The following is a 24,360-nucleotide window of genomic DNA, read 5'->3' on the forward strand; positions in this document are numbered from 1 at the left end:
CACTTTCACCAGTCGTGTCCAAGAGACTTGAGTACTGCCTCTGTGCTCATTTTTGCCTTCTACTCTGTAGTAGGGCCGTCCACTATTACATTGCTCAGAGAGAACATACGTGCAAGTGCCTTGAAAGTGAAACACTGTGTTATCAAAGGTGTCGTAATGGGGATCACCGCTTATGGTGCAGGTTCCTCTTGGCACTGTCTGACAGGAGAACTGGAAGGAAGCTGGCTTGCAGATCTGTGAAAAGGAGCATGGCTCATTGCGGCACTGCAAGCCTGTTGAGGTACATGTGCACTTCTGTGCACAGGTCCTGTCACTCCAGAATGAAGCACCCAGCTGCACTAATTCACCTTAAAAAGAATAAAAGGAAATGTCCCTTATGCCTTGTGTTAAATGTCCAGACATTTACATTCATAAAGCTTTAGGAAAAAACTTTCAAACCTTACATTTTTTTCATGTACTGTCAAATAACAGCAGGAATTGCCTCAAGGCACTTTATATTGTAAACTAAAGACCCTCAAATAACAGAGAGACCACTGCAACAATCCAACAATGCCTAACAGCAGTCTGAGATGTGCTCTGTTGGGAGGATACGGCACTATGATTTCATTAAGATAAGATGAGGCCTGATTGTTCAAGACCTATATGAGGAAAATAATTTTACATTTGAATCTGGCTTTAACAGGGAGCAAAAGAAGGGAAGCTAGGATAGGAGAAATATGTTCTTTCTTTTTAGTCCCTGTCCGTACTGCAGCATTTTGGATCAACTCAATGCTTTTCAGTGAGTTTTTGGGAAAATCTGATAATACAGACCGTTCTCACTCCCGAGGCGTAACATCCCGACGTTTTGTCACGTCCCATGGCGTTCCTGAGGAACGCGAAAGGTGACCTTCCGCGTTCTTATGGTACGCGCCGGGTTATGGATGAAATCAAGTGGAATGATGGTCCTGCGGTAATAGAGGTTCCAGCCCTGTATTCCAGCCCTAAACCTAACCTTATTCCTAACCCTAACCATAACGTTATTCCTAATCGTAACCAGTACTTTAATGGCATGAAATAGTGTTTTCCCAAGCGATGTTGAGAAAAAGAGCAAACATTTGTAGATTGAGACCAAACGGTTCTCATATTCCCTCATTTTTCCGATCTCGTCATTTAGGAACATGTTGGGTGTCCAAAAACATAATATGTTGACAATTTGTCACCTAGCATAAAATGTTACACTTTGAGAGTGAGAACGTGTTGGATAATAACGAATCACAGTAGGCCAGACTTTAACCCTTTAAGACCTACCATAGAACCAAGTCCGCCAGAGCTTACTTTATATTTTTACATGCTGTAGTGCCATTTTTGGGAGCATTTCAAGTTGATATACATCAATACAACCATTATAGCCCAAATTTTAATAATATGTCTGCATTAAGTGCATAGTAATTACATAAATTGCAAAAAAGTGCAATAAACTACAAAAAATAAATCGTTTTTGTTTTTTTAACATATATTTCTAGTTAGAGAAATTTAAGAGGCTTATCCCTCAAAACTTTAAATACAAAAAAGTTGCACAAAATAGTTTCCCACCACAGGAAATTTATTTTGAGTGTCTTTATAGTTTTATTTTTGAAATACACCAATTTTTATATACTGCAGGAAAAACGAAAATAAATATTATAGTGCAAATTTGCAAAAAAACAGCATATGCATCAAAATAAACTATTTCCAGCAGTGCAATATGAGTCCTAAGCATCCCAGAAACGACACAGAAAGTCATAGAGTCAAACATAACTTTTAAAAACACCAGTGTAGGCTCATGAGGCCCTGATGGTAAAAAACTACATTTCCGGAAAATGACATCACTTCCGGTTTTGGGCAGGACATGGCGGACATGCGATAGTTCACGCTGATGGATGTAGGAAGTGTTACAAACAGCTGATCGAATCAGCAAAGCGTGTTTCTGGAATATTATGTTTTTGTTGCTGCAAGTGCTTTTTATGCAGTTTTTGCAAAGCTATATGTGGAAGGAAACTGTGACTTAGGACAAGCTGGTGGCATAAGATGTAAGTACAACTCCTCCGGTTTCATATGCAAAAAAAATTATTGTGCTAGCTTATGTGGTTGCAATGCTACCAGGATTTAAAGATAGTTATGCAACACAGAGCGTGCCCGCTCCGACCGGCTTTAAAGGGTTAAGTAATGAATGCATGAACTAATTTTTTGGCGTCACTCTCAAATAGGATTTTTCTAATTAAAATGCAAGAAAGCCATTCTAATTATTTGTTTAATATTAGCACTGAAGGACACAACCTGGTCAAAAACAATGCAAACATTTCTCTTAGTGTTACTGGAGGCCACGGTAATCCCAGTCCGAGTGTGCATCTGGTTAGACATCATGTTTGTAAGAGTTTTATAGCTGAGTACAATAATCGTATCTTTATCTGAATTTGAAGCAGAAAATTAAAGATCATCCATGTCTTTATGTCTTTAAGACATTCCTACAGTTTAGTCTCATGGTTTCATTGACAGAGCTGGAGATCATCTGCATAGCAGGGAAAATGTACACGATACCTTTGAAAGATACTGTGCAGGTGGTAGCATTGTAACAGCCCAGCTGGCCGTCTCTGATGGAGCACTGCTGTTCAGGAGTGCACGACGAGGCAGAACATCGCAGGTCATTTGGAGCGTGACATTCACATCTCTGGGAGCAACCATCTGTCCAGAAGGACTCGCCAGCCTGTGAACCACACCACACCAAATCATAGCCAAATTGATACAACAAATACAGTTCTTAAAATACCATTTTGAAGGATTTTGTTTTCATTAATTGTAGGTGATTTAGTGCAGTAATTGCTAGATCACTGCAAACTGCAACTATTAATGTACTAAATATTGTGACAGAGCAACTACTCATATCTGTTGATCTTTCTCCCACAGAAAGGACAGATGCTAAATGCCACAATTTCAAGAAATTGTTCTGTTCTGATGTAGCTGTATAATCTTCAACTGATTGTTTTAATGCATTCATTTATTTAGGGACAGATTTTTTCCCCCCCAAAATTCTGCAGTTTAAAGAGTTAGAGCATCATTCTGCTTGTATAGCTACATATTAATTATTTTCTTTTTAGTGGTGTAATATAAAACAGTCATAATAGCTATGCTGAATATATGATAGCAAATGAAGACCTTTTTTTGTGATCCTAAGATTTCAGTTATATGAAACTATAAACTGTAGTTTTGCATTTTGCAACCCCTATTATTTGCTATTTCATAGAAACTACCACATTTCCAGGTATTCATCATGCTTCCTGAAATTTTTCATTTGGTTTGGATTTTATTCGGTTATTAACATGGAACTAACATTTTTTCCATGTTGCAGCCCTGATTCCTGGTTATTAGACCTAAACTACCACATGTTTCCAGGTAATGTCAGTTTGCATTTTGTAGCCTTGTTTCTTGGTTATTGAACAGAAACCAACATTGATTCCAGGTAAGATATCAGATTTAAACATAATATTTACGGTGATACTGTTGTCAAACAAAAAAGAATGTTGGTGAATGAGGCAGGATTCATTCCAGCATTATGGCAATATGGTAATGGTATCCCAAAACATTAAAACTTAAAATCATATTAGTATCTTGTTACCCTATTATTATGAGGTTAGTATATATAAAAATGTGTTTAATTGTTAGTAAATGTGACTATACTATTACTAATTGTTTTTTTAAGCTCATGTACATACATTTGTATCCATATTATCACTTATAATTTATGGTCTGTTATTACATAGATTTAAATGTAATAGTACTCACTAGATCACTTGGTTATTACTCTGGAAATGAAGTGGCAATTATTTGCTATATATCTTGTTTTTATCTTCCTGTTTCTACCTTGTTACCTCAATATTACCACATTATTACTGAGCTATAATAGACTCTGTTGTTTCTTTAATATATATTTCTGAATTTTAAGCTTTGTCACAGTCCAAAACACTTCACGAAGCTTTCTAAATGTAAGAAGGGCAAGTCTGCTGATTCTGCTGATTTGAAGGGAATTACTTCAAAGAGTATTTACTATTGACTTTAATATGTCTTACATCATAGTAGAATCCGTCATACTGGCAGCCACAGCTTTCCACTGGGACACACCTGGTCCCACTCTTGATGAAGCCTTCATCACAGAAACATCCCTCAGAGCAGAACTGCTCACAGGTTTCATCAATGCTACTGGCACAGGTGTGGCCACAGTCAGTACCGCACAGCTCATAATGGCTGTTGGCTGGACAGTCCAGTGCTTAATAAGTGAGAAACGTGACAAATGGCACTAGTCAGACATACCACTTTTAATGTAATACAGTGTGGATACAGTGAGTATTGTAAAATTATTGGACATTTTATTTCTGAAGTGGTTAGCAAATTTCTTGTACATTTAGATATAAATAAAATATAATGACATGTTGACTCACTGCAGGTGGTGTTCTCTCTCCAGGGATAGATTCGAACATTAGCAGACTGACAGGCACTGACATATGATTCAATGGCACTGCACAAGAGATCGTGGCCTTGATTTCCTGACAAACATACATCAAACACGCAGTCGTTGAAATATGGCGCCGGGTCCACCTCTTCGTGGCAGAAACTGAAGGGCCCATCAGCTGCCTGTATCACCTCACACTGATCTCTAGCAGGCTGTTCATTGGCACACTGTGGACAGGAGGAGCCACAGCCATCATTGCACGTGTAGTTGCCTGGCACCTTCCAGGCTCTCCCAAACTCATCTGGAGATGTGACTATCGTTCCAGATGGTGTGTGAAAGTCATCATTTGGATTTCCATTGAAATTTCCACAAAGTCCACATATTTTTTCTCTGTTGATGACAACAGTTAGCAATAGTCCTTGTGTTAGTTTCATAAGGATAAATTATTAGTAAATAAATTATTTATATAGCTGGGATTATCCTGTTTTTTAAAGCATGTCAAACAAAAATTACTTCAGCTTTGATGGGTGGGAATTGTACCTGTAATTTGGTGGTACGGAGATAAACACTGCACTATATCCATTATAGGTAACACTCAAGCCAAAATTAGTGCTGACAAGTATACGAGATCCTGTTGCATAGATAGACACATTACCTTCATTCAAGACAATAGGTAAATTTCTAGTTACTCCATTCACCTAGAAGAGATATGCAAAGAAAATCAGTGGGTAGTTTTTCTACTTTTTAATTGTTATTTTTTTCATTCACAGCAGTAAAAATATCCCTAAAATATATGTAGCTGCCATTTACTTCATACACCTGAAATTGTTCATAACAATCATCGAATGAGAACTATCACTAACTACTTACTTGTACCAAACCTCTTCTGTCCCTTGACATATGCATGTCGTAGCCCCAGACATTCACAAAAACTTCAGCTACTATTGAAAGTGGAAGCCCATTCAATGCCTCATTCTTAGCTTCCACGGAAAACTGATTGAGCTCATCAGTGGCATTACAGAGGGTCACCAGAACATAGCGGCAGGTTCCTTGGAAGTCATAGGCCTTACGATCAAAGGTGATGTAGTGAGGGTCTCCAGAGGCAGAGCAGGTGCCATGAAGGTTGGGATGGCAGCCAAACTCGCCCTCCACCACACGGCAGGACTCCTGGGGCCCACAGGAGTTGGGAGTACAGTGGACGTTCCCTGTAGTGCCATTACAGGTACACAAGCTCTGACATTCTTCACCATCCCAGAACTGCTCACCACCTTGGTGATAGCGTCCTTGATGATAGCATCCACAAGATGTTGGTGGAACGCACTGGTCACCATTGAGGATAAAACCACTGTTACACTGACAGCCCTCCTGGCACACAGTATCACAGGTGAAGGGGAAAGAGAGGCTGGGGCAAGCAGAAGGACAAGAGGTTCCACAGAGTTCATAATGGCTGTTTGATGGGCAGGTTAGTGCTGGAGAAAAACAAACAGGTTAACATAAAAAAGCATTTTTAAACATTTGGAGATCATGGCTAGAATTAATTCAAAAACAGTTGAATGCTTACCACAGCCAGTTGCATTTCTCCATTGTCCTAAGGCAACACCCTTCTGTTGACACATTAGTGCATAATCTCGTAGGACGCCACACAGGGTTGATGCTGGATTGTTAGAGCCCCCTATGATCTCCACACATACATCCACCTGCTGGCTTGGGTCAACCACAGACCAACAGGGTACAAATGGCCCATCTGGTGAGCTGAGAATGCCACAGTACTCAGTAGAATTGTAATTAGTTGTAGAATTTTGGTTCATGCTTTCCACACAGTGAGCAGCCAGAGAGCCATCTCGCCAACTGTCTCCAAAGTCCTGAGAACTGTTGACCAGAACACCGTTGGGTGTATTGAAGTCATCATGTGGATGACCATTGTAATTACCACAGAGTCCACCCAGTGAACCATTGTAGACACCAGGAGCAGTGACACGGACAAAGTGAGGCCAGACTGTCTGCACAGTTACACCAAAGGAGGTGCGAATGATGACACTGTAAATGCTGCTGTGGAAGATCTGGATTCGGTTGGATGTAGTGCTGAAAGGTAGCCTGATCAGCTGACCGTTAACCTGCAGGATCATCCAGTTTTTTGCAGTTAACAAGACTTAAGCAGTATTGTGTCCGTGTACACATAAATAAATATTAAAGGAAGAACATAATTTTAAGTAAGTGTTCCATTCACTTACCTTCACTTTACTGTTCCTTGCCATCTCAATAGATATGTGTATCCCCTCTGCTTCAAAATGCAGAATTCGTGTAAAACCTTGCTGGCCTCTTGGCACTTTTTCTGCTGTCACCATGAAGTGTGGGTGACTGGACAGTCCCATAACTTTGGCAAGTGTCAATCGACACGCCCCAGGATATTGGTATGTCAGTCCATCAAATGTCTGATATGACCCTGGGCCTCTGATCCAGCATGTTTCATAGCTATTTGGTCTGCATCCTCTTTCTCCATCCTCCACCCTGCATGATTCAAGTGGGCCACAACCATGAGAGTGGCAAGTCATGGAGCCATAACTGCAGCTACAACGTCTCCCACAGTCTCCGTCTAGTATTACAGTTTGTCCAGAGCGGTAGTAACGGCCCTCAAAGCTGCAGCCACACTCAGCATGAGGGACGCAGACCCCACCACTGAGGATGTAGCCTGAATCACAGATGCAGCTTTCCTGGGGAGGTAGAGGGCAGTTATGGGTAGAGTTGGGATTAACACAGGTAGGTGGACATCCTGTGCCTTCAGACTCAAAGTGGCTGTTGGCTGGACATGGGATTTCTAGGCATAAGAGAACAACATCGATATTTACCTCGGTGGAATTTTAATACAATAATATTTTGAAATAATGCAAAAAAAAAAAAAGTGATTAACATACCACAAAAGCCAGGTGTCCTCCAACTTGGTAGCCGAATACCACTTTGTTGACACTGACTTGCATACACACTTAGGGCTTGACAGAGAATAGGTCGGTACCCTCCTCCTACACACAGATCATACACACAACTCTCCACAAAGGACTGTGGAGGAAGTTGCTGATGGCAAGCCGTGAAAGGTCCAGAACTACTGCTGAGGATACCACAGTGGTCAGTGTTGCTATACAATGCTGTCTCTTCTACAGTGCAAACAGCACAGTCCAGACCTCCGCACTGTGGCCCACAGCCAGGCTCATCATCCCCAGATGCTTGCCAGCTGTTAGCAAAAACCACATCAGAGCTCACAACCTCACCGTCACGAGTTTGAAAGTCATCTCTACGAATGCCATTGAAGTTTCCACAAAGACCGCATGTACCATTCTGGTAAGTGTAGGGCAAGCTGATCTGAACATGATGAATTGTGTCATAAGACACCACTAAACCAAAGTCAGTGCTGACAAACACAGAAAAACCTGACTCATAAACCTGCACGGTGCCATTGCTAAGGGAGAATGGAGTGAATGCAAAGTTCCCGTTAACCTGTAAAAAAACCAGCAAATATATCAAGTGAGAAAAGTATATCTGGTCATAAAGTGTAGAATTTATCCAGAATCAAAATGACCAACCTTAGCCTGACCATGGCGTCCTTTGACAAGCTCAATTGTGTCATTGTAGACATGCACTTTCACCAGTCGTGTCCAAGAGACTTGAGTACTGCCTCTGTGCTCATTTTTGCCTTCTACTCTGTAGTAGGGCCGTCCACTATTACATTGCTCAGAGAGAACATACGTGCAAGTGCCTTGAAAGTGAAACACTGTGTTATCAAAGGTGTCGTAATGGGGATCACCGCTTATGGTGCAGGTTCCTCTTGGCACTGTCTGACAGGAGAACTGGAAGGAAGCTGGCTTGCAGATCTGTGAAAAGGAGCATGGCTCATTGCGGCACTGCAAGCCTGTTGAGGTACATGTGCACTTCTGTGCACAGGTCCTGTCACTCCAGAATGAAGCACCCAGCTGCACTAATTCACCTTAAAAAGAATAAAAGGAAATGTCCCTTATGCCTTGTGTTAAATGTCCAGACATTTACATTCATAAAGCTTTAGGAAAAAACTTTCAAACCTTACATTTTTTTCATGTACTGTCAAATAACAGCAGGAATTGCCTCAAGGCACTTTATATTGTAAACTAAAGACCCTCAAATAACAGAGAGACCACTGCAACAATCCAACAATGCCTAACAGCAGTCTGAGATGTGCTCTGTTGGGAGGATACGGCACTATGATTTCATTAAGATAAGATGAGGCCTGATTGTTCAAGACCTATATGAGGAAAATAATTTTACATTTGAATCTGGCTTTAACAGGGAGCAAAAGAAGGGAAGCTAGGATAGGAGAAATATGTTCTTTCTTTTTAGTCCCTGTCCGTACTGCAGCATTTTGGATCAACTCAATGCTTTTCAGTGAGTTTTTGGGAAAATCTGATAATACAGACCGTTCTCACTCCCGAGGCGTAACATCCCGACGTTTTGTCACGTCCCATGGCGTTCCTGAGGAACGCGAAAGGTGACCTTCCGCGTTCTTATGGTACGCGCCGGGTTATGGATGAAATCAAGTGGAATGATGGTCCTGCGGTAATAGAGGTTCCAGCCCTGTATTCCAGCCCTAAACCTAACCTTATTCCTAACCCTAACCATAACGTTATTCCTAATCGTAACCAGTACTTTAATGGCATGAAATAGTGTTTTCCCAAGCGATGTTGAGAAAAAGAGCAAACATTTGTAGATTGAGACCAAACGGTTCTCATATTCCCTCATTTTTCCGATCTCGTCATTTAGGAACATGTTGGGTGTCCAAAAACATAATATGTTGACAATTTGTCACCTAGCATAAAATGTTACACTTTGAGAGTGAGAACGTGTTGGATAATAACGAATCACAGTAGGCCAGACTTTAACCCTTTAAGACCTACCATAGAACCAAGTCCGCCAGAGCTTACTTTATATTTTTACATGCTGTAGTGCCATTTTTGGGAGCATTTCAAGTTGATATACATCAATACAACCATTATAGCCCAAATTTTAATAATATGTCTGCATTAAGTGCATAGTAATTACATAAATTGCAAAAAAGTGCAATAAACTACAAAAAATAAATCGTTTTTGTTTTTTTAACATATATTTCTAGTTAGAGAAATTTAAGAGGCTTATCCCTCAAAACTTTAAATACAAAAAAGTTGCACAAAATAGTTTCCCACCACAGGAAATTTATTTTGAGTGTCTTTATAGTTTTATTTTTGAAATACACCAATTTTTATATACTGCAGGAAAAACGAAAATAAATATTATAGTGCAAATTTGCAAAAAAACAGCATATGCATCAAAATAAACTATTTCCAGCAGTGCAATATGAGTCCTAAGCATCCCAGAAACGACACAGAAAGTCATAGAGTCAAACATAACTTTTAAAAACACCAGTGTAGGCTCATGAGGCCCTGATGGTAAAAAACTACATTTCCGGAAAATGACATCACTTCCGGTTTTGGGCAGGACATGGCGGACATGCGATAGTTCACGCTGATGGATGTAGGAAGTGTTACAAACAGCTGATCGAATCAGCAAAGCGTGTTTCTGGAATATTATGTTTTTGTTGCTGCAAGTGCTTTTTATGCAGTTTTTGCAAAGCTATATGTGGAAGGAAACTGTGACTTAGGACAAGCTGGTGGCATAAGATGTAAGTACAACTCCTCCGGTTTCATATGCAAAAAAAATTATTGTGCTAGCTTATGTGGTTGCAATGCTACCAGGATTTAAAGATAGTTATGCAACACAGAGCGTGCCCGCTCCGACCGGCTTTAAAGGGTTAAGTAATGAATGCATGAACTAATTTTTTGGCGTCACTCTCAAATAGGATTTTTCTAATTAAAATGCAAGAAAGCCATTCTAATTATTTGTTTAATATTAGCACTGAAGGACACAACCTGGTCAAAAACAATGCAAACATTTCTCTTAGTGTTACTGGAGGCCACGGTAATCCCAGTCCGAGTGTGCATCTGGTTAGACATCATGTTTGTAAGAGTTTTATAGCTGAGTACAATAATCGTATCTTTATCTGAATTTGAAGCAGAAAATTAAAGATCATCCATGTCTTTATGTCTTTAAGACATTCCTACAGTTTAGTCTCATGGTTTCATTGACAGAGCTGGAGATCATCTGCATAGCAGGGAAAATGTACACGATACCTTTGAAAGATACTGTGCAGGTGGTAGCATTGTAACAGCCCAGCTGGCCGTCTCTGATGGAGCACTGCTGTTCAGGAGTGCACGACGAGGCAGAACATCGCAGGTCATTTGGAGCGTGACATTCACATCTCTGGGAGCAACCATCTGTCCAGAAGGACTCGCCAGCCTGTGAACCACACCACACCAAATCATAGCCAAATTGATACAACAAATACAGTTCTTAAAATACCATTTTGAAGGATTTTGTTTTCATTAATTGTAGGTGATTTAGTGCAGTAATTGCTAGATCACTGCAAACTGCAACTATTAATGTACTAAATATTGTGACAGAGCAACTACTCATATCTGTTGATCTTTCTCCCACAGAAAGGACAGATGCTAAATGCCACAATTTCAAGAAATTGTTCTGTTCTGATGTAGCTGTATAATCTTCAACTGATTGTTTTAATGCATTCATTTATTTAGGGACAGATTTTTTCCCCCCCAAAATTCTGCAGTTTAAAGAGTTAGAGCATCATTCTGCTTGTATAGCTACATATTAATTATTTTCTTTTTAGTGGTGTAATATAAAACAGTCATAATAGCTATGCTGAATATATGATAGCAAATGAAGACCTTTTTTTGTGATCCTAAGATTTCAGTTATATGAAACTATAAACTGTAGTTTTGCATTTTGCAACCCCTATTATTTGCTATTTCATAGAAACTACCACATTTCCAGGTATTCATCATGCTTCCTGAAATTTTTCATTTGGTTTGGATTTTATTCGGTTATTAACATGGAACTAACATTTTTTCCATGTTGCAGCCCTGATTCCTGGTTATTAGACCTAAACTACCACATGTTTCCAGGTAATGTCAGTTTGCATTTTGTAGCCTTGTTTCTTGGTTATTGAACAGAAACCAACATTGATTCCAGGTAAGATATCAGATTTAAACATAATATTTACGGTGATACTGTTGTCAAACAAAAAAGAATGTTGGTGAATGAGGCAGGATTCATTCCAGCATTATGGCAATATGGTAATGGTATCCCAAAACATTAAAACTTAAAATCATATTAGTATCTTGTTACCCTATTATTATGAGGTTAGTATATATAAAAATGTGTTTAATTGTTAGTAAATGTGACTATACTATTACTAATTGTTTTTTTAAGCTCATGTACATACATTTGTATCCATATTATCACTTATAATTTATGGTCTGTTATTACATAGATTTAAATGTAATAGTACTCACTAGATCACTTGGTTATTACTCTGGAAATGAAGTGGCAATTATTTGCTATATATCTTGTTTTTATCTTCCTGTTTCTACCTTGTTACCTCAATATTACCACATTATTACTGAGCTATAATAGACTCTGTTGTTTCTTTAATATATATTTCTGAATTTTAAGCTTTGTCACAGTCCAAAACACTTCACGAAGCTTTCTAAATGTAAGAAGGGCAAGTCTGCTGATTCTGCTGATTTGAAGGGAATTACTTCAAAGAGTATTTACTATTGACTTTAATATGTCTTACATCATAGTAGAATCCGTCATACTGGCAGCCACAGCTTTCCACTGGGACACACCTGGTCCCACTCTTGATGAAGCCTTCATCACAGAAACATCCCTCAGAGCAGAACTGCTCACAGGTTTCATCAATGCTACTGGCACAGGTGTGGCCACAGTCAGTACCGCACAGCTCATAATGGCTGTTGGCTGGACAGTCCAGTGCTTAATAAGTGAGAAACGTGACAAATGGCACTAGTCAGACATACCACTTTTAATGTAATACAGTGTGGATACAGTGAGTATTGTAAAATTATTGGACATTTTATTTCTGAAGTGGTTAGCAAATTTCTTGTACATTTAGATATAAATAAAATATAATGACATGTTGACTCACTGCAGGTGGTGTTCTCTCTCCAGGGATAGATTCGAACATTAGCAGACTGACAGGCACTGACATATGATTCAATGGCACTGCACAAGAGATCGTGGCCTTGATTTCCTGACAAACATACATCAAACACGCAGTCGTTGAAATATGGCGCCGGGTCCACCTCTTCGTGGCAGAAACTGAAGGGCCCATCAGCTGCCTGTATCACCTCACACTGATCTCTAGCAGGCTGTTCATTGGCACACTGTGGACAGGAGGAGCCACAGCCATCATTGCACGTGTAGTTGCCTGGCACCTTCCAGGCTCTCCCAAACTCATCTGGAGATGTGACTATCGTTCCAGATGGTGTGTGAAAGTCATCATTTGGATTTCCATTGAAATTTCCACAAAGTCCACATATTTTTTCTCTGTTGATGACAACAGTTAGCAATAGTCCTTGTGTTAGTTTCATAAGGATAAATTATTAGTAAATAAATTATTTATATAGCTGGGATTATCCTGTTTTTTAAAGCATGTCAAACAAAAATTACTTCAGCTTTGATGGGTGGGAATTGTACCTGTAATTTGGTGGTACGGAGATAAACACTGCACTATATCCATTATAGGTAACACTCAAGCCAAAATTAGTGCTGACAAGTATACGAGATCCTGTTGCATAGATAGACACATTACCTTCATTCAAGACAATAGGTAAATTTCTAGTTACTCCATTCACCTAGAAGAGATATGCAAAGAAAATCAGTGGGTAGTTTTTCTACTTTTTAATTGTTATTTTTTTCATTCACAGCAGTAAAAATATCCCTAAAATATATGTAGCTGCCATTTACTTCATACACCTGAAATTGTTCATAACAATCATCGAATGAGAACTATCACTAACTACTTACTTGTACCAAACCTCTTCTGTCCCTTGACATATGCATGTCGTAGCCCCAGACATTCACAAAAACTTCAGCTACTATTGAAAGTGGAAGCCCATTCAATGCCTCATTCTTAGCTTCCACGGAAAACTGATTGAGCTCATCAGTGGCATTACAGAGGGTCACCAGAACATAGCGGCAGGTTCCTTGGAAGTCATAGGCCTTACGATCAAAGGTGATGTAGTGAGGGTCTCCAGAGGCAGAGCAGGTGCCATGAAGGTTGGGATGGCAGCCAAACTCGCCCTCCACCACACGGCAGGACTCCTGGGGCCCACAGGAGTTGGGAGTACAGTGGACGTTCCCTGTAGTGCCATTACAGGTACACAAGCTCTGACATTCTTCACCATCCCAGAACTGCTCACCACCTTGGTGATAGCGTCCTTGATGATAGCATCCACAAGATGTTGGTGGAACGCACTGGTCACCATTGAGGATAAAACCACTGTTACACTGACAGCCCTCCTGGCACACAGTATCACAGGTGAAGGGGAAAGAGAGGCTGGGGCAAGCAGAAGGACAAGAGGTTCCACAGAGTTCATAATGGCTGTTTGATGGGCAGGTTAGTGCTGGAGAAAAACAAACAGGTTAACATAAAAAAGCATTTTTAAACATTTGGAGATCATGGCTAGAATTAATTCAAAAACAGTTGAATGCTTACCACAGCCAGTTGCATTTCTCCATTGTCCTAAGGCAACACCCTTCTGTTGACACATTAGTGCATAATCTCGTAGGACGCCACACAGGGTTGATGCTGGATTGTTAGAGCCCCCTATGATCTCCACACATACATCCACCTGCTGGCTTGGGTCAACCACAGACCAACAGGGTACAAATGGCCCATCTGGTGAGCTGAGAATGCCACAGTACTCAGTAGAATTGTAATTAGTTGTAGAATTTTGGTTCATGCTTTCCACACAGTGAGCAGCCAGAGAGCCATCTCGCCAACTGTCTCCAAAGTCCTGAGAACTGTTGACCAGAACACCGTTGGGTGTATTGAAGTCATCATGTGGATGACCATTGTAATTACCACAGAGTCCACCCAGTGAACCATTGTAGACACCAGGAGCAGTGACACGGACAAAGTGAGGCCAGACTGTCTGCACAGTTACACCAAAGGAGGTGCGAATGATGACACTGTAAATGCTGCTGTGGAAGATCTGGATTCGGTTGGATGTAGTGCTGAAAGGTAGCCTGATCAGCTGACCGTTAACCTGCAGGATCATCCAGTTTTTTGCAGTTAACAAGACTTAAGCAGTATTGTGTCCGTGTACACATAAATAAATATTAAAGGAAGAACATAATTTTAAGTAAGTGTTCCATTCACTTACCTTCACTTTACTGTTCCTTGCCATCTCAATAGATATGTGTATCCCCTCTGCTTCAAAATGCAGAATTCGTGTAAAACCTTGCTGGCCTCTTGGCACTTTTTCTGCTGTCACCATGAAGTGTGGGTGACTGGACAGTCCCATAACTTTGGCAAGTGTCAATCGACACGCCCCAGGATATTGGTATGTCAGTCCATCAAATGTCTGATATGACCCTGGGCCTCTGATCCAGCATGTTTCATAGCTATTTGGTCTGCATCCTCTTTCTCCATCCTCCACCCTGCATGATTCAAGTGGGCCACAACCATGAGAGTGGCAAGTCATGGAGCCATAACTGCAGCTACAACGTCTCCCACAGTCTCCGTCTAGTATTACAGTTTGTCCAGAGCGGTAGTAACGGCCCTCAAAGCTGCAGCCACACTCAGCATGAGGGACGCAGACCCCACCACTGAGGATGTAGCCTAAATCACAGATGCAGCTTTCCTGGGGAGGTAGAGGGCAGTTATGGGTAGAGTTGGGATTAACACAGGTAGGTGGACATCCTGTGCCTTCAGACTCAAAGTGGCTGTTGGCTGGACATGGGATTTCTAGGCATAAGAGAACAACATCGATATTTACATCGGTGGAATTTTAATACAATAATATTTTGAAATAATGCAAAAAAAAAAAAAAGTGATTAACATACCACAAAAGCCAGGTGTCCTCCAACTTGGTAGCCGAATACCACTTTGTTGACACTGACTTGCATACACACTTAGGGCTTGACAGAGAATAGGTCGGTACCCTCCTCCTACACACAGATCATACACACAACTCTCCACAAAGGACTGTGGAGGAAGTTGCTGATGGCAAGCCGTGAAAGGTCCAGAACTACTGCTGAGGATACCACAGTGGTCAGTGTTGCTATACAATGCTGTCTCTTCTACAGTGCAAACAGCACAGTCCAGACCTCCGCACTGTGGCCCACAGCCAGGCTCATCATCCCCAGATGCTTGCCAGCTGTTAGCAAAAACCACATCAGAGCTCACAACCTCACCGTCACGAGTTTGAAAGTCATCTCTACGAATGCCATTGAAGTTTCCACAAAGACCGCATGTACCATTCTGGTAAGTGTAGGGCAAGCTGATCTGAACATGATGAATTGTGTCATAAGACACCACTAAACCAAAGTCAGTGCTGACAAACACAGAAAAACCTGACTCATAAACCTGCACGGTGCCATTGCTAAGGGAGAATGGAGTGAATGCAAAGTTCCCGTTAACCTGTAAAAAAACCAGCAAATATATCAAGTGAGAAAAGTATATCTGGTCATAAAGTGTAGAATTTATCCAGAATCAAAATGACCAACCTTAGCCTGACCATGGCGTCCTTTGACAAGCTCAATTGTGTCATTGTAGACATGCACTTTCACCAGTCGTGTCCAAGAGACTTGAGTACTGCCTCTGTGCTCATTTTTGCCTTCTACTCTGTAGTAGGGCCGTCCACTATTACATTGCTCAGAGAGAACATACGTGCAAGTGCCTTGAAAGTGAAACACTGTGTTATCAAAGGTGTCGTAATGGGGATCACCGCTTATGGTGCAGGTTCCTCTTGGCACTGTCTGACAGGAGAACTGGAAGGAAGCTGGCTTGCAGATCTGTGAAAAGGAGCATGGCTCATTGCGGCACTGCAAGCCTGTTGAGGTACATGTGCACTTCTGTGCACAGGTCCTGTCACTCCAGAATGAAGCACCCAGCTGCACTAATTCACCTTAAAAAGAATAAAAGGAAATGTCCCTTATGCCTTGTGTTAAATGTCCAGACATTTACATTCATAAAGCTTTAGGAAAAAACTTTCAAACCTTACATTTTTTTCATGTACTGTCAAATAACAGCAGGAATTGCCTCAAGGCACTTTATATTGTAAACTAAAGACCCTCAAATAACAGAGAGACCACTGCAACAATCCAACAATGCCTAACAGCAGTCTGAGATGTGCTCTGTTGGGAGGATACGGCACTATGATTTCATTAAGATAAGATGAGGCCTGATTGTTCAAGACCTATATGAGGAAAATAATTTTACATTTGAATCTGGCTTTAACAGGGAGCAAAAGAAGGGAAGCTAGGATAGGAGAAATATGTTCTTTCTTTTTAGTCCCTGTCCGTACTGCAGCATTTTGGATCAACTCAATGCTTTTCAGTGAGTTTTTGGGAAAATCTGATAATACAGACCGTTCTCACTCCCGAGGCGTAACATCCCGACGTTTTGTCACGTCCCATGGCGTTCCTGAGGAACGCGAAAGGTGACCTTCCGCGTTCTTATGGTACGCGCCAGGTTATGGATGAAATCAAGTGGAATGATGGTCCTGCGGTAATAGAGGTTCCAGCCCTGTATTCCAGCCCTAAACCTAACCTTATTCCTAACCCTAACCATAACGTTATTCCTAATCGTAACCAGTACTTTAATGGCATGAAATAGTGTTTTCCCAAGCGATGTTGAGAAAAAGAGCAAACATTTGTAGATTGAGACCAAACGGTTCTCATATTCCCTCATTTTTCCGATCTCGTCATTTAGGAACATGTTGGGTGTCCAAAAACATAATATGTTGACAATTTGTCACCTAGCATAAAATGTTACACTTTGAGAGTGAGAACGTGTTGGATAATAACGAATCACAGTAGGCCAGACTTTAACCCTTTAAGACCTACCATAGAACCAAGTCCGCCAGAGCTTACTTTATATTTTTACATGCTGTAGTGCCATTTTTGGGAGCATTTCAAGTTGATATACATCAATACAACCATTATAGCCCAAATTTTAATAATATGTCTGCATTAAGTGCATAGTAATTACATAAATTGCAAAAAAGTGCAATAAACTACAAAAAATAAATCGTTTTTGTTTTTTTAACATATATTTCTAGTTAGAGAAATTTAAGAGGCTTATCCCTCAAAACTTTAAATACAAAAAAGTTGCACAAAATAGTTTCCCACCACAGGAAATTTATTTTGAGTGTCTTTATAGTTTTATTTTTGAAATACACCAATTTTTATATACTGCAGGAAAAACGAAAATAAATATTATAGTGCAAATTTGCAAAAAAACAGCATATGCATCAAAATAAACTATTTCCAGCAGTGCAATATGAGTCCTAAGCATCCCAGAAACGACACAGAAAGTCATAGAGTCAAACATAACTTTTAAAAACACCAGTGTAGGCTCATGAGGCCCTGATGGTAAAAAACTACATTTCCGGAAAATGACATCACTTCCGGTTTTGGGCAGGACATGGCGGACATGCGATAGTTCACGCTGATGGATGTAGGAAGTGTTACAAACAGCTGATCGAATCAGCAAAGCGTGTTTCTGGAATATTATGTTTTTGTTGCTGCAAGTGCTTTTTATGCAGTTTTTGCAAAGCTATATGTGGAAGGAAACTGTGACTTAGGACAAGCTGGTGGCATAAGATGTAAGTACAACTCCTCCGGTTTCATATGCAAAAAAAATTATTGTGCTAGCTTATGTGGTTGCAATGCTACCAGGATTTAAAGATAGTTATGCAACACAGAGCGTGCCCGCTCCGACCGGCTTTAAAGGGTTAAGTAATGAATGCATGAACTAATTTTTTGGCGTCACTCTCAAATAGGATTTTTCTAATTAAAATGCAAGAAAGCCATTCTAATTATTTGTTTAATATTAGCACTGAAGGACACAACCTGGTCAAAAACAATGCAAACATTTCTCTTAGTGTTACTGGAGGCCACGGTAATCCCAGTCCGAGTGTGCATCTGGTTAGACATCATGTTTGTAAGAGTTTTATAGCTGAGTACAATAATCGTATCTTTATCTGAATTTGAAGCAGAAAATTAAAGATCATCCATGTCTTTATGTCTTTAAGACATTCCTACAGTTTAGTCTCATGGTTTCATTGACAGAGCTGGAGATCATCTGCATAGCAGGGAAAATGTACACGATACCTTTGAAAGATACTGTGCAGGTGGTAGCATTGTAACAGCCCAGCTGGCCGTCTCTGATGGAGCACTGCTGTTCAGGAGTGCAAGACGAGGCAGAACATCGCAGGTCATTTGGAGCGTGACATTCACATCTCTGTGAGCAACCATCTGTCCAGAAGGACTCGCCAGCCTGTGAACCACACCACACCAAATCATAGCCAAATTGATACAACAAATACAGTTCTTAAAATACCATTTTGAAGGATTTTGTTTTCATTAATTGTAGGTGATTTAGTGCAGTAATTGCTAGATCACTGCAAACTGCAACTATTAATGTACTAAATATTGTGACAGAGCAACTACTCATATCTGTTGATCTTTCTCCCACAGAAAGGACAGATGCTAAATGCCACAATTTCAAGAAATTGTTCTGTTCTGATGTAGCTGTATAATCTTCAACTGATTGTTTTAATGCATTCATTTATTTAGGGACAGATTTTTTCCCCCCCAAAATTCTGCAGTTTAAAGAGTTAGAGCATCATTCTGCTTGTATAGCTACATATTAATTATTTTCTTTTTAGTGGTGTAATATAAAACAGTCATAATAGCTATGCTGAATATATGATAGCAAATGAAGACCTTTTTTTGTGATCCTAAGATTTCAGTTATATGAAACTATAAACTGTAGTTTTGCATTTTGCAACCCCTATTATTTGCTATTTCATAGAAACTACCACATTTCCAGGTATTCATCATGCTTCCTGAAATTTTTCATTTGGTTTGGATTTTATTCGGTTATTAACATGGAACTAACATTTTTTCCATGTTGCAGCCCTGATTCCTGGTTATTAGACCTAAACTACCACATGTTTCCAGGTAATGTCAGTTTGCATTTTGTAGCCTTGTTTCTTGGTTATTGAACAGAAACCAACATTGATTCCAGGTAAGATATCAGATTTAAACATAATATTTACGGTGATACTGTTGTCAAACAAAAAAGAATGTTGGTGAATGAGGCAGGATTCATTCCAGCATTATGGCAATATGGTAATGGTATCCCAAAACATTAAAACTTAAAATCATATTAGTATCTTGTTACCCTATTATTATGAGGTTAGTATATATAAAAATGTGTTTAATTGTTAGTAAATGTGACTATACTATTACTAATTGTTTTTTTAAGCTCATGTACATACATTTGTATCCATATTATCACTTATAATTTATGGTCTGTTATTACATAGATTTAAATGTAATAGTACTCACTAGATCACTTGGTTATTACTCTGGAAATGAAGTGGCAATTATTTGCTATATATCTTGTTTTTATCTTCCTGTTTCTACCTTGTTACCTCAATATTACCACATTATTACTGAGCTATAATAGACTCTGTTGTTTCTTTAATATATATTTCTGAATTTTAAGCTTTGTCACAGTCCAAAACACTTCACGAAGCTTTCTAAATGTAAGAAGGGCAAGTCTGCTGATTCTGCTGATTTGAAGGGAATTACTTCAAAGAGTATTTACTATTGACTTTAATATGTCTTACATCATAGTAGAATCCGTCATACTGGCAGCCACAGCTTTCCACTGGGACACACCTGGTCCCACTCTTGATGAAGCCTTCATCACAGAAACATCCCTCAGAGCAGAACTGCTCACAGGTTTCATCAATGCTACTGGCACAGGTGTGGCCACAGTCAGTACCGCACAGCTCATAATGGCTGTTGGCTGGACAGTCCAGTGCTTAATAAGTGAGAAACGTGACAAATGGCACTAGTCAGACATACCACTTTTAATGTAATACAGTGTGGATACAGTGAGTATTGTAAAATTATTGGACATTTTATTTCTGAAGTGGTTAGCAAATTTCTTGTACATTTAGATATAAATAAAATATAATGACATGTTGACTCACTGCAGGTGGTGTTCTCTCTCCAGGGATAGATTCGAACATTAGCAGACTGACAGGCACTGACATATGATTCAATGGCACTGCACAAGAGATCGTGGCCTTGATTTCCTGACAAACATACATCAAACACGCAGTCGTTGAAATATGGCGCCGGGTCCACCTCCTCGTGGCAGAAACTGAAGGGCCCATCAGCTGCCTGTATCACCTCACACTGATCTCTAGCAGGCTGTTCATTGGCACACTGTGGACAGGAGGAGCCACAGCCATCATTGCACGTGTAGTTGCCTGGCACCTTCCAGGCTCTCCCAAACTCATCTGGAGATGTGACTATCGTTCCAGATGGTGTGTGAAAGTCATCATTTGGATTTCCATTGAAATTTCCACAAAGTCCACATATTTTTTCTCTGTTGATGACAACAGTTAGCAATAGTCCTTGTGTTAGTTTCATAAGGATAAATTATTAGTAAATAAATTATTTATATAGCTGGGATTATCCTGTTTTTTAAAGCATGTCAAACAAAAATTACTTCAGCTTTGATGGGTGGGAATTGTACCTGTAATTTGGTGGTACGGAGATAAACACTGCACTATATCCATTATAGGTAACACTCAAGCCAAAATTAGTGCTGACAAGTATACGAGATCCTGTTGCATAGATAGACACATTACCTTCATTCAAGACAATAGGTAAATTTCTAGTTACTCCATTCACCTAGAAGAGATATGCAAAGAAAATCAGTGGGTAGTTTTTCTACTTTTTAATTGTTATTTTTTTCATTCACAGCAGTAAAAATATCCCTAAAATATATGTAGCTGCCATTTACTTCATACACCTGAAATTGTTCATAACAATCATCGAATGAGAACTATCACTAACTACTTACTTGTACCAAACCTCTTCTGTCCCTTGACATATGCACGTCGTAGCCCCAGACATTCACAAAAACTTCAGCTACTATTGAAAGTGGAAGCCCATTCAATGCCTCATTCTTAGCTTCCACGGAAAACTGATTGAGCTCATCAGTGGCATTACAGAGGGTCACCAGAACATAGCGGCAGGTTCCTTGGAAGTCATAGGCCTTACGATCAAAGGTGATGTAGTGAGGGTCTCCAGAGGCAGAGCAGGTGCCATGAAGGTTGGGATGGCAGCCAAACTCGCCCTCCACCACACGGCAGGACTCCTGGGGCCCACAGGAGTTGGGAGTACAGTGGACGTTCCCTGTAGTGCCGTTACAGGTACACAAGCTCTGACATTCTTCACCATCCCAGAACTGCTCACCACCTTGGTGATAGCGTCCTTGATGATAGCATCCACAAGATGTTGGTGGAACGCACTGGTCACCATTGAGGATAAAACCACTGTTACACTGACAGCCCTCCTGGCACACAGTATCACAGGTGAAGGGGAAAGAAAGGCTGGGGCAAGCAGAAGGACAAGAGGTTCCACAGAGTTCATAATGGCTGTTTGATGGGCAGGTTAGTGCTGGAGAAAAACAAACAGGTTAACATAAAAAAGCATTTTTAAACATTTGGAGATCATGGCTAGAATTAATTCAAAAACAGTTGAATGCTTACAACAGCCAGTTGCATTTCTCCATTGTCCTAAGGCAACACCCTTCTGTTGACACATTAGTGCATAATCTCGTAGGACACCACACAGAGTTGATGCTGGATTGTTAGAGCCCCCCATGATCTCCACACATACATCCACCTGCTGGCTCGGGTCAACCACAGACCAACAGGGTACAAATGGCCCATCTGGTGAGCTGAGAATGCCACAGTACTCAGTAGAATTGTAATTAGTTGTAGAATTTTGGTTCATGCTTTCCACGCAGTGAGCAGCCAGAGAGCCATCTCGCCAACTGTCTCCAAAGTCCTGAGAACTGTTGATCAGGACACCGTTGGGTGTATTGAAGTCATCATGTGGATGACCATTGTAATTACCACAGAGTCCACCCAGTGAACCATTGTAGACACCAGGAGCAGTGACACGGACAAAGTGAGGCCAGACTGTCTGCACAGTTACACCAAAGGAGGTGCGAATGATGACACTGTAAATGCTGCTGTGGAAGATCTGGATTCGGTTGGATGTAGTGCTGAAAGGTAGCCTGATCAGCTGACCGTTAACCTGCAGGATCATCCAGTTTTTTGCAGTTAACAAGACTTAAACAGTATTGTGTCCATGTACACATAAATAAATATTAAAGGAAGAACATAATTTTAAGTAAGTGTTCCATTCACTTACCTTCACTTTACTGTTCCTTGCCATCTCAATAGATACGTGTATCCCCTCTGCTTCAAAATGCAGAATTCGTGCAAAACCATGCTGGCCTCTTGGCACTTTTTCTGCTGTCACCATGAAGTGTGGGTGACTGGACAGTCCCATAACTTTGGCAAGTGTCAATCGACACGCCCCAGGATATTGGTATGTCAGTCCATCAAATGTCTGATATGACCCTGGGCCTCTGATCCAGCATGTTTCATAGCTATTTGGTCTGCATCCTCTTTCTCCATCCTCCACCCTGCATGATTCAAGTGGGCCACAACCATGAGAGTGGCAAGTCATGGAGCCATAACTGCAGCTACAACGTCTCCCACAGTCTCCGTCTAGTATTACAGTTTGTCCAGAGCGGTAGTAACGGCCCTCAAAGCTGCAGCCACACTCAGCATGAGGGACGCAGACCCCACCACTGAGGATGTAGCCTGAATCACAGATGCAGCTTTCCTGGGGAGGTAGAGGGCAGTTATGGGTAGAGTTGGGATTAACACAGGTAGGTGGACATCCTGTGCCTTCAGACTCAAAGTGGCTGTTGGCTGGACATGGGATTTCTAGGCATAAGAGAACAACATCGATATTTACATCGGTGGAATTTTAATACAATAATATTTTGAAATAATGCAAAAAAAAGTGATTAACATACCACAAAAGCCAGGTGTCCTCCAACTTGGTAGCCGAATACCACTTTGTTGACACTGACTTGCATACACACTTAGGGCTTGACAGAGAATAGGTCGGTACCCTCCTCCTACACACAGATCATACACACAACTCTCCACAAAGGACTGTGGAGGAAGTTGCTGATGGCAAGCCGTGAAAGGTCCAGAACTACTGCTGAGGATACCACAGTGGTCAGTGTTGCTATACAATGCTGTCTCTTCTACAGTGCAAACAGCACAGTCCAGACCTCCGCACTGTGGCCCACAGCCAGGCTCATCATCCCCAGATGCTTGCCAGCTGTTAGCAAAAACCACATCAGAGCTCACAACCTCACCGTCACGAGTTTGAAAGTCATCTCTACGAATGCCATTGAAGTTTCCACAAAGACCGCATGTACCATTCTGGTAAGTGTAGGGCAAGCTGATCTGAACATGATGAATTGTGTCATAAGACACCACTAAACCAAAGTCAGTGCTGACAAACACAGAAAAACCTGACTCATAAACCTGCACGGTGCCATTGCTAAGGGAGAATGGAGTGAATGCAAAGTTCCCGTTAACCTGTAAAAAAACCAGCAAATATATCAAGTGAGAAAAGTATATCTGGTCATAAAGTGTAGAATTTATCCAGAATCAAAATGACCAACCTTAGCCTGACCATGGCGTCCTTTGACAAGCTCAATTGTGTCATTGTAGACATGCACTTTCACCAGTCGTGTCCAAGAGACTTGAGTACTGCCTCTGTGCTCATTTTTGCCTTCTACTCTGTAGTAGGGCCGTCCACTATTACAT

General features: G+C 40.6%; 3 protein-coding genes across 3 annotated transcripts; all 3 read right to left on the reverse strand.

Moving 5' to 3' along the window:
• Positions 1 to 163: 163 nt before the first annotated feature.
• Positions 164 to 8,011, reverse strand: LOC145430522 (IgGFc-binding protein-like; the record flags this gene model as incomplete). Its single annotated transcript, XM_080305743.1, has 9 exons — positions 164 to 234; positions 2,557 to 2,722; positions 4,083 to 4,279; positions 4,377 to 4,852; positions 5,003 to 5,160; positions 5,333 to 5,931; positions 6,024 to 6,576; positions 6,694 to 7,277; positions 7,375 to 8,011. Coding segments are annotated over 9 exons (3,441 nt in total), but the record flags the coding sequence as incomplete, so codon positions are not given.
• Positions 8,012 to 8,254: 243 nt separating this feature from the next.
• On the reverse strand, positions 8,255 to 16,103 carry LOC145430523 (IgGFc-binding protein-like; the record flags this gene model as incomplete). Its single annotated transcript, XM_080305744.1, has 9 exons — positions 8,255 to 8,325; positions 10,648 to 10,813; positions 12,174 to 12,370; positions 12,468 to 12,943; positions 13,094 to 13,251; positions 13,424 to 14,022; positions 14,115 to 14,667; positions 14,785 to 15,368; positions 15,467 to 16,103. Coding segments are annotated over 9 exons (3,441 nt in total), but the record flags the coding sequence as incomplete, so codon positions are not given.
• Positions 16,104 to 16,346: 243 nt separating this feature from the next.
• LOC145430524 (IgGFc-binding protein-like) lies at positions 16,347 to 24,189 on the reverse strand (the record flags this gene model as incomplete). The annotated part of the gene is made up of 9 exons (XM_080305745.1): positions 16,347 to 16,417; positions 18,740 to 18,905; positions 20,266 to 20,462; positions 20,560 to 21,035; positions 21,186 to 21,343; positions 21,516 to 22,114; positions 22,207 to 22,759; positions 22,877 to 23,460; positions 23,553 to 24,189. Coding segments are annotated over 9 exons (3,441 nt in total), but the record flags the coding sequence as incomplete, so codon positions are not given.
• Between the last annotated feature and the right edge of the window lie 171 nt (positions 24,190 to 24,360).

Source organism: Astatotilapia calliptera, chromosome 8, assembly GCF_964374335.1.
Source record: "Astatotilapia calliptera chromosome 8, fAstCal68.1, whole genome shotgun sequence".
In the NCBI taxonomy this organism is placed as follows: Eukaryota; Metazoa; Chordata; class Actinopteri; order Cichliformes; family Cichlidae; genus Astatotilapia; species Astatotilapia calliptera.